Below are 15,273 nucleotides of genomic sequence, written 5' to 3' on the forward strand. Positions count from 1 at the left end.
AAATAATAAAGAAAATACAGAATACTAAGGCCAGGGCATGACAGAGGGATACTACAGTGTGTAGTATAGTATTCTACAGTATACTATAGTAAACTGTAGTATTTCTTCATGTGGGCAAGATTATCTGCTCACCGATTTGACAGCGACAACGCAGTTACACATCTGACATCTCCTTATCAAAAGCAATGATATGCTATGGGTTTGACGGTTATTGCGAGTTAACACTGATCTGATTGAAACCTGGCCTAAATGGGACCCTTTACACTCATACCCGTATACCATTTAAAATGGCAGATTTGGGCACTGATAAATGGCTAAATTGGAATACAGTAGCTCTACAGTAACATGCTACAGTATACATGATGTCAGAGCTCTGGCGCAGCGATTCACAGTACTGTAATGGGGTTTTGACTAATAGCTGTTCTGAACTTGAGCACCTTGCGTGACAAGAATTTAGTCCCAACCCTCCTGCTAATTGGGCAACTTTTGCAAAAAGGTTGTTGTCTGAGTGAGGGAAATGCTGTAAATTAAGAGGACTCTATGTATTTTGAAAGATGAGACGTTGAGGATTATAATAAATACCTCTTTGATGTCATATAAGCAAGCCAAACACCCTTGAGACCAAAAGTGCACTTCACATTTCCATATTATGTCATATACATTTTCAACATTTATTATACCTATGTTTTATGTACAGCTACAAGATGACTTGGTATCATACCCAGTGTTATTCTGAACAGAATGAGCCTGTTTGTCTATTGTGAAGAAAATTAGCATTGTGAAAGCCTAACCTTGTAATATCATATTTTATAACTTAGCTGGTCATGTTGGCAATAGAACAAGCTTTCAAATGATGCCCACTTGACCCAGATTGCGATTTATAATGGACCGTTTTGAGATTGTGTAAAGAATAACAGTAATTGTGTGATTGCGGAGATACAGGTTCGTGTTCTAAACAAAACAACTACAAGTGTGCTTGTGCGAGTTCCTCAATGACACAGCTAAGACAGCTCAAAAAGCAACTTGTATTTGAAGACTTCTTTGAGTCATAAAAGTGTGTGCACACTTTGGAGAGGTGTGTAGCCTCTAGGAAACACCAGTCAGTCCTCTCTTCAAACCCTGTCTTATGTTGCACCTACCCCACATTTTCAAGAATATACTTATCATGTTACTGAATGTATCCAGACTACATTTTCAAGGAATATTCTTATCATGTTACTGAATGTATCCAGAGTATTTTAAAATCTTGTGGCAAATGTGGCAAAAAGTACAGTAAATGTAAAATGCACATAAAATCAACAGTGTAATGTTGGATTCAGTCTTGTGTCAGGTGAGCTCACCCCAAAATCTCCAAACTGTTCCCTTTCAATTACCACCATGGCTATGCATATGCTTTTCATATTTCTTCTGTAAGAAACATTTCAATTTAGCCCTATCCATATAGGCCAATTACCACAAGTGTAAAGGGTTAAAGTACAGTAAACAATTGGTTTACTTGGTTTGTTTACCTGGGTTGTTGTTTCTCATACAGTGCATTAATCCAGTCTCTCTGCAGGCCATTACTATATGTATGATGGAGGATACTTTCCTTGTGAATAGCCAGCCATCTGACCCTGTGGAAGAGTGTAGTGTTACTGTTACCCGGTGGTAGAGTTACCAGGTGGTGGAAAGACCTCTACAAACTAGATTCATACTAGTCTATTCAGTGACCAAGTTACTCAGGGCTTTACTGTTTCAGAGGAGCAGTTCCTTATGAGCAGACACCATGCAGGTAAGCATATTTAGTTCCCTCAAAGACATTAGCATGAAACTGACCTTTTTTATTTCTAACTGGAAACTCCCAAACATGTCTGTGGATTTTCTAAATGAAGATTAGGAACAGCTGAGCATTGTGATCAGGGTTGTTTTGTGTGTTGATGTGTTACATCAGTAAGTTTGAATCTCTCTCTCTCTGCAGTTCTCTCTGTGCAGGTTGCGTACCCACCAGTGGTGTTTCCTGCTCTTCAATGTGCTTCTGTTCCATGCCCTGTTGTTTGGGGCTGACTTTGTAGAGGAGTACATTCTCCAGCCAACCCCAGGGGTATACACAGATGGAACAGTCCTGGACGTGAGGGAGAGGGCCCGTAAACTAGACCTGAGTGGGACCAGGGGAAATGAGTCCCAGTATTACCCCATTACAAATCCAAATGCCTGCCTGAACAGTGACCTCTTCCTCCTCACCATCGTCTTCAGTTCCCCAAGCAATCACACCCAGAGGAACGCGGTAAGGGCCACTTGGGCCAACCAAACAAGGGTCCAGAGTTTCGCCGTGAGAACACTCTTCTTCCTGGGATTGTCTCCCTCCACCGCCACCCAGGAGACTGTTATGACGGAGTCCGGTCGCCATGGCGACATGGTCCAAGGATACGTGAATGACTCCCCTCATGGTCAGGCCGAGAGGGAGGTGTTGGCGTTACGGTGGGTGGTGGCTTTCTGCCCAGTAGCCAGGTTCGTCCTGATCACAGAGGACTCTGTGTTTGTCAACCTCCCTGCATTAGGGGGTTACCTACTGGGGCTAAGAAGGCACCCTGAGGACCTCTACTTGGGGAGGGTGATGCACAAAGACACCCCCGACCGAGACCCCTCCAGTCCCAGCTACTTATCTCCAGCCCTCTATCCAGACAGGTACTTTACCTGGATATACATAGGAGAGTTATTCATCCAATCTTGGAGGGCATTGTAAACCGTAGGAACATGCTTATGGAAACAGTAGGAAACTACACATGGAAACAGTAGGACAATACTTTATATTATTAAGAAACAATGTGTTAATTGTACTGAATTTAAAACGTTTAGTTTTAGTTTAGAAATAAATAATAATCAGCTTCCATTGTCCTTCAAAAGGCTGAATAACTCCCATGTATCTCCTGTTTGCTCCTTAATATGCACCCAGGTAGGACCCAAGGAATACTGACAGTGTACATTTTACTGTGCCCTAACAGGTATCTCCCAGACTACTGTGCCAGAACTGCCTCTGTCCTCTCTCAGGATGTGGTCAGGAAGGTGTATGTGGCGTCAGCTGGGGTCCGTGCCGCCCTTCCCGCTGATGTGTTTGTGGGCCTGTGTGCCTGGAAGGCCGGGGTGGTACCCACCCACAGTGCACGCTTCTCCGGGGAGAAACACATTCATTATAATGACTGCTGTTATCGCTACCTGTTCAACACCCCAGGGATGGGGAGTGAGGAGCTTGGGACAGTGTGGGCAGATCTGGGCCAGGAGGATGGAGGATGTTCCCTTCTAGAGACCTACTATGGCCTGGTGGCTTGCAAGGCTCTCACTTACCTGGACAAACTGTCCTTCTTCAACTCAAAGGGACAGGAAGACTGAATCCAAATCCACATACACATGATTATCAGATGTTATTATGAGTGTAGTGAAATGCTTATGCTTCTAGATCTGACAGTGCAGCAGTATCTAACGGGTAATATCTAACAATTCCACAACTAAACCGAATATCTAACTAATTCCACAACAAAACTTAATACACACAATCTAGTAAAGGAATGGGATAAGTACAGTGCCTTGCGAAAGTATTCGGCCCCCTTGAACTTTGCGACCTTTTGCCACATTTCAGGCTTCAAACATAAAGATATAAAACTGTATTTTTTTGTGAAGAATCAACAACAAGTGGGACACAATCATGAAGTGGAACGACATTTATTGGATATTTCAAACTTTTTTAACAAATCAAAAACTGAAAAATTGGGCGTGCAAAATTATTCAGCCCCTTTACTTTCAGTGCAGCAAACTCTCTCCAGAAGTTCAGTGAGGATCTCTGAATGATCCAATGTTGACCTAAATGACTAATGATGATAAATACAATCCACCTGTATGTAATCAAGTTTCCGTATAAATGCACCTGCACTGTGATAGTCTCAGAGGTCCGTTAAAAGCGCAGAGAGCATCATGAAGAACAAGGAACACACCAGGCAGGTCCGAGATACTGTTGTGAAGAAGTTTAAAGCCGGATTTGGATACAAAAAGATTTCCCAAGCTTTAAACATCCCAAGGAGCACTGTGCAAGCGATAATATTGAAATGGAAGGAGTATCAGACCACTGCAAATCTACCAAGACCTGGCCGTCCCTCTAAACTTTCAGCTCATACAAGGAGAAGACTGATCAGAGATGCAGCCAAGAGGCCCATGATCACTCTGGATGAACTGCAGAGATCTACAGCTGAGGTGGGAGACTCTGTCCATAGGACAACAATCAGTCGTTTATTGCACAAATCTGGCCTTTATGGAAGAGTGGCAAGAAGAAAGCCATTTCTTAAAGATATCCATAAAAAGTGTTGTTTAAAGTTTGCCACAAGCCACCTGGGAGACACACCAAACATGTGGAAGAAGGTGCTCTGGTCAGATGAAACCAACAATGTAAAACGTTATGTTTGGCGTAAAAGCAACACAGCTCATCACCCTGAACACCATCCCCACTGTCAAACATGGTGGTGGCAGCATCATGGTTTGGGCCTGCTTTTCTTCAGCAGGGACAGGGAAGATGGTTAAAATGGATGGGAAGATGGATGGAGCCAAATACAGGACCATTCTGGAAGAAAACCTGATGGAGTCTGCAAAAGACCTGAGACTGGGACGGAGATTTGTCTTCCAACAAGACAATGATCCAAAACATAAAGCAAAATCTACAATGGAATGGTTCAAAAATAAACATATCCAGGTGTTAGAATGGCCAAGTCAAAGTCCAGACCTGAATCCAATCGAGAATCTGTGGAAAGAACTGAAAACTGCTGTTCACAAATGCTCTCCATCCAACCTCACTGAGCTCGAGCTGTTTTGCAAGGAGGAATGGGAAAAAAATTCAGTCTCTCGATGTGCAAAACTGATAGACATACCCCAAGCGACTTACAGCTGTAATCGCAGCAAAAGGTGGCGCTACAAAGTATTAACTTAAGGGGGCTGAATAATTTTGCACGCCCAATTTTTCAGTTTTTGATTCGTTAAAGTTAGAAATATCCAATAAATGTCGTTCCACTTCATGATTGTGTCCCACTTGTTGTTGATTCTTCACAAAAAAATACATTTTTATATCTTTATGTTTGAAGCCTGAAATGTGGCAAAAGGTCGCAAAGTTCAAGGGGGCCGAATACTTTCGCAAGGCACTGTATATATAAATATTAAATGAGGAACGCTTATCTCTACCTAAAGCCTGCCTTGGTTAAGAGACAATGGATGAGCAGTGAGAGCGGCTAAGATGCAATAGATACTGTATCCTACACTATATACATATAAGTGTGTCCGTACCTGTGTGTGTATAAGTTTGAATATGAGTCTCAGTATTGCATTTGTTTTTATTTCAGGAAACAATTCTCTAGTTTATTTGATCATGTAAGTAAGAAGCGGATTAAATATTCATTGAAGTGTTGCAGTTAAAGGGATTTGATTGCAAAAAGACAGATTGTTTTGCAGAAGAATATAGATATTGCTGCCAGATATTGTTGCTGTGGGGGGAGGTGCTGATCTTGGAATGTAACCATACTTTATAAATTATATATCATCAATGATACTATTTAGGCCTGTATAGCATTTGTGAAGTCATCATCAGCTGTTGTTTCAATCCAACCCAGGGCTCACATATTGTGAATGGATCAGCTTGCCCGAAGCGCCCTAACACAGGCGGGAGGCATAAAATGAACAGATCAGAGGCAGTGGCTGTGGTTCCTTTTACTGTGGCTGTGGTTCCGTTTACTAAACGGGTATTCCTTCACCCAACAAAATAACTCCAGTACAGGGAACGGCCAATGCTGAAACACCAGCGTAGCAAAACAAATAAGCATAATCTAAGCCGTTGTTGGCCAAAAAGGGAAAGCAAAACAACAAACAGCTACTCCTGTCTTAGACTATCATCTACACTTAAGTAACAGGAGGAACGTTTCTCTCTACCTAAAGCTTGCCTTGATTAAGCGACAAGGTGCCCAGTCACAGACGCTTTCTCTGAGGTAGGAAAACCCGACATCCTCACAGGTCCCCATCTCTACTCCCAATCTTTCGCTAGCTCCTCTCCTGGCACACCTATATAGAGGAAGACACAAAGCAATTAGTGGCCCCAGCTGTGTACTAATTGGCTTTGCAGTGAGTACCTATCCCCTGAGGAGGGTGTTGTTGTGCCGTCTACCTCCGGCTGGTCACTGAACTCTCACAATATGGTTTCAAGCTTTGGTTGATTATAATTTTAATCTTCAATTTTGTTATTCATATGTCAGATTATCCATCTCAGGCCAAATTGTATCTTGAGCGGATGGACAAGTTTAGTACTTTAATTGTTGAATACATTTAATGAGAATTGCAACTGCTTGGATTTATGGTGTTTGAAGATGTAGTGTTAATTCTGTAACTGTAGTTTATTTAAAAAAAAGTTTGGTCAGTACCTCAGGGTACCATTGTAAATGAGTCCCTGGTCTCAATGGTTTCCCTTGAATAAATACAAGTTAAATAAAAAAGAACATTGACTAAAATATAATAATTTCAAACTTTGTGTCACGAGATACTAGGAGTGGTGGGTGGAATCAGGCGCAGAGAGCAGGGTTCAGTTGAGTGTCAGTTTATTCTCCGGCGCACAAAACGGTCACGCCAACACACAGGGCGCATACAATTAACCAGCCCAAAACACAGGACCAAAATAGTCCGGAGAATACATACACGACAAACCACCATACAACAGAGTAACAAAAACAATCCCGCACAAAAACAAGGGCGGGACAACCTACTATATATAAGGAAGCTAATTAAACTAAAATACACACAGGTGAAACTAATAAGACAGAACCAACAGACAAACGAAAAAGGGATCGGGTGTGGCTAGTAGGACGGTGACGACGACCGCCGAGCTCCGCCCGAACAGGCAGGGAGCCAACTTCGGCGGAAGTCGTGACACTTTGCTTACATTTGTATACGATTACATACAGTACCAGTCAAACATTTAGACACACTGACTTATTCAAGGTTTCTTCTTTATTTTTAATATTTTCTACAATGTAGAATAATAGTGAAGACATCACAACTATGAAATAACACATATGGAATCATGCAGTAACCAAAAAAGTGTTAAACAAATCAAAATATATTAGCTATTTTAGATTCTTCAAAGTAGCCACCCAAAGTAGCTGTCATTTGCATTGATGAAGCTTTGCACACTCTTGGCATTCTCTCAACCAGCTTCACCTGGAATGCTTTTAAAACAGTCTTGAAGGAGTTCCCACATGATTTTTTATTTTTTATTTTTTTATTTCACCTTTATTTAACCAGGTAGGCTAGTTGAGAACAAGTTCTCATTTGCAACTCCGACCTGGCCAAGATAAAGCAAAGCAGTGTGACACAGACAACACAGAGTTACAGATCAAATCAAATCAAATTTATTTCTATAGCCCTTCGTACATCAGCTGATATCTCAAAGTGCTGCACAGAAACCCAGCCTAAAACCCCAAACAGCAAGCAATGCAGGTGTAGAAGCACGGTGGCTAGGAAAAACTCCCTAGAAAGGCCAAAACCTAGGAAGAAACCTAGAGAGGAACCAGGCTATGTGGGGCGGCCAGTCCTCTTCTGGCTGTGCCGGGTGGAGATTATAACAGAACATGGCCAAGATGTTCAAATGTTCATAAATGACCAGCATGGTCCAATAATAATAAGGCAGAACAGTTGAAACTGGAGCAGCAGCAAGGCCAGGTGGACTGGGGACAGCAAGGAGTCATCATGTCAGGTAGTCCTGAGGCATGGTCCTAGGGCTCAGGTCCTCCGAGAGAGAGAAAGAAAGGGAGAATTAGAGAGAATGCACACTTAAATTCACACAGGACACCGAATAGGACAGGAGAAGTACTCCAGACATAACAAACTGACCCTAGCCCCCCGACACATAAACTACTGCAGCATAAATACTGGAGGCTGAGACAGGAGGGGTCAGGAGACACTGTGGCCCCATCCGAGGACACCCCCGGACCGGGCCAAACAGGAAGGATATAACGCCACCCACTTTGCCAAAGCACAGCCCCCACACCACTAGAGGGATATCTTCAACCACCAACAAGGCTGGGTATAGCCCACAAAGATCTCCGCCACGGCACAACCCAAGGGGGGGGGGGGCGCCAACCCAGGCAGGATGATCACATCAGTGACTCAACCCACTCAGGTGACGCACCCCTCCCAGGGACGGTATGAGAGAGCCCCAGTAAGCCAGTGACTCAGCCCCTGTAATAGAGTTAGAGGCAGAGAATACCAGTGGAAAGAGGGGAACCGGCCAGGCAGAGACAGCAAGGGCGGTTCGTTGCTCCAGAGCCTTTCCGTTCACCTTCCCACTCCTGGGCCAGACTACACTCAATCAGATGACCCACTGAAGAGATGAGTCTTCAGTAAAGACTTAAAGGTTGAGACCGAGTTTGTGTCTCTGACATGGGTAGGCAGACGTTCCATAAAAATGGAGCTCTACAGGAGAAAGCCCTGCCTCCAGCTGTTTGCTTAGAAATTCTAGGGAGAATTAGGAGGCCTGCGTCTTGTGACCGTAGCGTACGTGTAGGTATGTACGGCAGGACCAAATCAGAGAGATAGGTAGGAGCATGGTCCATGTAATGCTTTGTAGGTTAGCAGTAAAACCTTGAAATCAGCCCTTGCCTTGACAGGAAGCCAGTGTAGGGAGGCTAGCATTGGAGTAATATGATCAAATTTTTTGGTTCTAGTCAGGATTCTAGCAGACGTATTTAGCACTAACTGAAGTTAATTTAGTGCTTTATCCGGGTAGCCGGAAAGTAGAGCATTGCAGTAGTCTAACCTAGAAGTGACAAAAGCATGGATTAATTTTTCTGCATCATTTTTGGACAGAAAGTTTCTGATTTTTGCAATGTTACGTAGATGGAAAAAAGCTGTCCTTGAAATGGTCTTGATATGTTCTTCAAAAGAGAGATCAGGTTCCAGAGTAACGCCGAGGTCCTTCACAGATTTATTTGAGACGACTGTACAACCATTAAGATTAATTGTCAGATTCAACAGAAGATCTCTTTGTTTCTTGGGACCTAGAACAAGCATCTCTGTTTTGTCCGAGTTTAAAAGTAGAAAGTTTGCAGCCATCCACTTCCTTATGTCTGAAACACATGCTTCTAGCGAGGGCAATTTTGGGGCTTCACCATGTTTCATTGAAATGTACAGATGTGTGTCATCCGTATAGCAGTGAAAGTTAACATTATGTTTTCGAATGACATCCCCAAGAGGTAAAATATATAGTGAAAACAATAGTGGTCCTAAAACGGAACCTTGAGGAACACCTACATGTACAGTTGATTTGTCAGAGGACAAACCATTCACAGAGACAAACTGATGTCTTTCCGACAGATAAGATCTAAACCAGGCCAGAACTTGTCCGTGTAGACCAATTTGGGTTTCCAATCTCTCCAAAAGAATGTGGTGATCGATGGTATCAAAAGCAGCACTAAGGTCTAGGAGCACGAGGACAGATGCAGAGCCTCGGTCTGATGCCATTAAAAGGTAATCTAAAACCAGACTGAAGCATTTCGTATACATTGTTTGTCTTCAGAAAGGCAGTGAGTTGCTGCGCAACAGCCTTTTCTAAAAATGTTGAGAGGAATGGAAGATTCGATATAGGCCGATAGTTTTTTTATATTTTCTGGGTCAAGGTTTGGCTTTTTTAAGAGAGGCTTTATTACTGCCACTTTTAGTGTGTTTGGTACACATCCGGTAGATAGAGATCCGTTTATTATGTTCAACATAGGAGGGCCAAGCACAGGAAGCAGCTCTTTCAGTAGTTTAGTTGGAATAGGGTCCAGTATGCAGCTTGAAGGTTTAGAGGCCATGATTATTTTCATTGTTGTGTCAAGAGATATAGTACTAAAACACTTGAGCATCTCCCTTGATCCTAGGTTCTGGCAGAGTTGTGCAGACTCAGGACAACTGAGCTTTGAAGGAATATGCAGATTTAAAGAGGAGTCCGTAATTCGCTTTCTAATAATCATGATCTTTTCCTCAAAGAAGTTCATGAATTTATCACTGCTAAAGTGAAAGCCATCCTCTCTTGGGGAATGCTGCTTTTTAGTTAGATTTGCGACAGTATCAAAAAGGAATTTCGGATTGTTCTTGTTTTCCTCAATTAAGTTATAAAAATAGGATGATCGAGCAGCAGTAAGGGCTCTTCGGTACTGCACGGTACTGTCTTTCCAAGCTAGTCGGAAGACTTCCATTTTGGTGTGGCGCCATTTCCATTCCAATTTTCTGGAAGCTTGCTTCAGAGCTCGGGTATTTTCTGTGTACCAGGGAGCTAGTTTCTTATGAGAAATGTTTTTAGTTTTTAGGGGTGCAACTGCATCTAGGGTATTGCTCAAGGTTAAATTGAGTTCCTCAGTTAGGTGATTAACTGATTTTTGTCCTCTGACGTCCTTGGGTAGACAGAGGGAATCTGGAAGGACATCAAGGAATCTTTGTGTTGTCTGTGAATTTATAGCACAACTTTTGATGTTCCTTGGTTGGGGTCTGAGCAGATTATTTGTTGCAATTGCAAACATAATAAAATGGTGGTCCGATAGTCCAGGATTATGAGGAAAAACATTAAGATCCACAACATTTATTCCATGGGACAAAACTAGGTCCAGAGTATGACTGTGACAGTGAGTAGGTCCAGAGACATGTTGGTTTCTAATCTTTGATGACGGCTCCGAAAGCCTTTTGGAGTGGGTCTGTGGACTTTTCCATGTGAATATTAAAGTCACCAAAGATTAGAATATTATCTGCTATGACTACAAGGTCCGATAGGAATTCAGGGAACTCAATGAGGAACGCTGTATATGGCCCAGGAGGCCTGTAAACAGTAGCTATAAAAAGTGATTGAGATTTCATGACTAGAAGCTCAAAAGACGAAAACGTCATTTTTTTTTGTAAATTGAAATTTGCTATCGTAAATGTTAGCAATACCTCCGCCTTTGCGGGATGCACGGGGGATATGGTCACTAGTGTAGCCAGGAGGTGAGGCCTCATTTAACACAGTAAATTCATCAGGTTTAAGCCATGTTTCAGTCAGGCCAATCACATCAGATGGAATAAACAATACACAAGCCAGTAACACAATAAACAAGTCAATGACACAGTAGAAAAAATAAAGTATTTAAATGTTTCAGTCAGGCCAATCACATCAGATGGAATAAACAATACACAAGCCAGTAACACAATAAACAAGTCAATGACACAGTAGAAAAAATAAAGTCTTTAAAATGTTTCAGTCAGGCCAATCACATCAGATGGAATAAACAATACACAAGCCAGTAACACAATAAACAAGTCAATGACACAGTAGAAAAAATAAAGTCTATATACAGTGTGTGAAAAAGGTCTGAGGAGGTAGGCAGTAAATAGGCCATAGGAGCGAATAATTACAATTTAGCAGATTAACACTGGAGTGATAAATGAGCAGATGATGATGTGCAAGTAGAGACACTGGTGTGCAGAAGAGCAGAAAAGTAAACAAAATAACAACAGTATGGGGATGAGGTAGGTAGATTGGGTGGGCTATTTACAGATGGACTATGAACAGCTGCAGAGAAATTCCTTGTGCAGGCAAATCAGCCGTTTCCAAAAACCCTACAGCTCTTTCTTTTAATCATTCCAGCATGAATGTAGCAGATGCACACAGCAAGAAGTTCTTGTTTAGATTGATCTTTATATTCATCTGCTAGTATGGCAAAATACGTGGAAGGTGCAGAATGAACTTCATCTTTTATCCTCCACAGTAGCAATGATGCTGCACACTCCAGCAGCCCGTTCTGAATTCCGGGGCTCACAAGCATGGCATTGCGAGGTAGCTCATGAAGCCTGTTTTGCATTTCTGAGTCACACTTTGAGATGAAATTGAAGATTTCTAAAAAGTTACCTTTGTTGATTTCCTCTTCAGTTTCTCTATGCCTTCTGAGTGGAATATCCTGCTTTGCACACATTAGAACAATATCTATGACCACTTTAACATATGCATGGTTTCTTTCTATAAAATCCATGAATTTGGTTCAACACAGTCCCACGACTTCGAATTGGAGGATTCAAATTTAGCAAGGGCACTATCATGTAATTTGCTATTCTCGTGTTTGCAGCATTTCTTGTAATTTTCCAGTTTTTAAATCCATCTCTTATAAATCTGAATTCGACATTTGCCCTATTGCCTACAAAACTTACCATAAATTGCATCTTTTGCTTTACTATACTGTTCATACCACCTTGAAGAGAAGCAGTGTGATTTGCTATTTATCATACTTGAAGGGAACTTTGCTAGCTTTGATTGAAAGGCTGGTTCATCAACGGCAGACAACTCTGTTGGTGGACCTACTGCAGGTTCACCCCCACCCGAAGCATCAAGGATGAGAGGAGACGGTGGGGTAGGCAAGCATGCCTGACTCAACGTGGCATTGGCAGTTCTGATGGCAATTGTGGTTGTTTCTATCCTGGCGCCACCTGTTAACGTCTCATTATTGAAGCTATCGGTAGCTTGATCAAAATTATTTTCTGGTCCACACTCCTTTTCCTCCAGATATATTTTTTTCAAAAACCTAGCGATCAACATTTGGTTTGCCATTGCTAGAACTACTAAATTACCTTAGCTGGTGAGTCAATTTGAGTAAACTAGCGTGGTAGAGCTTGCTAGCTTATGCGCTACAAAGTTTAGTCATGTGACGTTGCCAGGTTGTTGAGGTAAACCACGGTATGATTTTTTTATTTAAATTAACCAGTAGTCGGAAGCCAGCTTGATTGTCGCAGACTATTTCTTTGTTACATTATAATAAAATGACCCATAGAAAACAAATCTCACATCTTTTAAAAATGTAATAAAATAAAACACCAATTTTATATTTCATAATTTTTGGGAAATGTTTTAGGTAGGTACCCATGGCTACACCGCTGCTGTATGCCAATGAGAACTGGGTGTGTGAGGTGAAATACATGTGTCAAATACTCTCAAATATTTGAGGTGCACTTGATTTAGGCTAGCTTAATAAACAGTGTGTAGTGTGGGCAGGTTTTTCACCTTTATGACTTTAATTTATTTTATTGTACCAGTCAAGCTAAGCCAATTCATTTGTTTGACCCAGGTCTGATGTCAATGTGTTTATGTGATGGACAGAGTAGCAATTTTCTTTATGTTTTTGTAGGTTTTCATTGAATTCCTTCACCATATGGACAACAATAGAGCAAATTTTGCGTGCTCTATGGAGTCTCGGCCAGGTTACTGTAAAGCACTTTATGATAACTGCTGATATAAAAAAGCTATACATCAATAAATCAAATGTATTTATATGTCAAATGTTGCAGAAGGACGACCCTACGATGGAGAGGCCATACACATTTAAAGATTTCCTCCTACGGCCACGAAGGTCAGTTCCAGTCTACCAACGAAGGTGACATGGACACACAGACACACAGACACGGTAGGGAACAATGTCCACCTGTCCTTTCTCAGGAGCATGTTAATCCATGTGAGACTCAGTTAGGTGTCATGGAAACTACAGGCTTAGGTCAATATGGTATTTGGTTCAAAGGAACTTCAATGTAATCCGTTGTTAGCTAAAAATGGTGTCATTCCCCTAAAACTAACTGCCATTTTGGTATCTACTCTTCTGTCTCCAGCCACAAGTATCTATGGCTGAAGATGGCATTCCTGCCAAAGAATGGTGGTCCGGAGAAGGAGACAATAGGGGGGATGACCAGGGAAGAAGACAGGGACACACACAAACACTCATGCAGACACACACGCACGCAGGCTTGAACACACATGCTTGCACATACACATACACCCATGCGAGCACACACACACACACACACACACACACACACACACACGAGGAGGTGGATAAACAGAATTCTGTTCCTGCCAATAGGGAGTCTGGTTTGGCCTTGTTCTCTGCAAACACCATTCACTCACTCACTTCCCTTCATTTTCACAAATCTGATTGGTGTGTGAGTGTGCATGTGTGTGTATGACTCTACACTGAGTGTACAAAACATTATGAACACCTCTTTCCCATGACATAAACTGACCTGGTGAATCCAGGTGAAAGCTATGATCCCTTATTGATGTCACTTATTAAATCCACTTCAATCCGTGTAGATGAAGGGGAGGAGACAGGTTAAATAATTATTTTTTTAAGCCTTGAGATAATTGAGACATGGATGTGTGCCATTCAGAGGGTAAATGGTCAAGACAAAAAAGATTCAAGTGCCTTTGAACGGGGTATGGTGATAGTTGCCAGACGCACCGTTTTGTGTCAATAACTGCAATGCTGCTGGGTTTTTCACACCCAACAGTTTCGTGTGTAATCAAGAAGGGTCCACCACCCAAGGGACATCCAGCACAACTGTGGGAAGCTTTGGAGTCAACATAGGCCAGCATCCCGGGGTGGTTGCAATTCAATATTAGGAAGGTATTCTTCATGTTTTGTGCACTCCGTGTATGTGTGTCTGTGTCAATCTGAGTAAGAGAGATAGAGAGAGAGAGAGCAAGATGTGTAACGATCGGACCCATGTGCAGCGTGGTAAGTGTTCGTCATTTTTAACCTTTCTGATCTCCCCATCCCGGATCCGGGTTCGTGAATACAGACTCAAGCTCATTACCATAACGCAACGTTAACTATTCATGAAAATCGCAAATGAAATGAAATAAATATGCTAGCTCTCAAGCTTAGCCTTTTGTTAACAACACTGTCATCTCAGATTTTCAAAATATGCTTCTCAACCATTGCAAAACAAGCATTTGTGTAACAGTATTGATGGCTAACGTAGCATTTAGCATTAGCATTCAGCTGGCAACATTTACACAAAAAAACAGAAAAGCATTCAAAAAAATCATTTACCTTTGAAGAACTTCAGATGTTTTCAATGAGGAGACTCTCAGATAGCAAATGTTCAGTTTTTCCTGAAAGATTATTTGTTTAGGACAAATCGCTCCGTTTTCTGCGTCACGTTTAGCTATGAAAAAACCCCTGTATCCAGGATTGTGTAAATCTATCAGCAAGCTCATTAGCATAACACAACGTTAACTATTTATGAAAATCGCAAATGAAATGAAATAAATATGCCATCTCTCAAGCTTAGCCTTTTGTAAACAACACTGTCATCTCAGATTTTCAAAATATGCTTCTCAACCATAGGAAAACAATAATTTGTGTAAAAGTAGCTAGCTAGAGTTAGCATTTCGCGTTAGCATTTAGCGTTAGCATTAGCGTTAGCATCCAGCACGCAACATTAACA

General features: G+C 41.8%; 1 protein-coding gene across 1 annotated transcript; it reads left to right on the forward strand.

The window, feature by feature from the left end:
• Window positions 1–1,765: 1,765 nt before the first annotated feature.
• Window positions 1,766–3,366, forward strand: LOC110522957 (putative UDP-GlcNAc:betaGal beta-1,3-N-acetylglucosaminyltransferase LOC100288842). The gene is made up of 3 exons (XM_021601390.1): window positions 1,766–1,771; window positions 1,958–2,664; window positions 2,982–3,366. Exons 1-3 carry the CDS (start codon window positions 1,766–1,768, stop codon window positions 3,364–3,366), a joined length of 1,098 nt encoding a protein of 365 aa, XP_021457065.1.
• Window positions 3,367–15,273: the final 11,907 nt, after the last annotated feature.

This window comes from Oncorhynchus mykiss, chromosome 5, assembly GCF_013265735.2.
Source record: "Oncorhynchus mykiss isolate Arlee chromosome 5, USDA_OmykA_1.1, whole genome shotgun sequence".
Taxonomy (NCBI): Eukaryota; Metazoa; Chordata; class Actinopteri; order Salmoniformes; family Salmonidae; genus Oncorhynchus; species Oncorhynchus mykiss.

Coding starts and splice junctions, on each gene's coding strand:
- LOC110522957 (XM_021601390.1), top strand. Junction 2,665..2,981: donor CCAGCCCTCTATCCAGACAG/GTACTTTACCTG, acceptor GTGCCCTAACAG/GTATCTCCCAGACTACTGTG.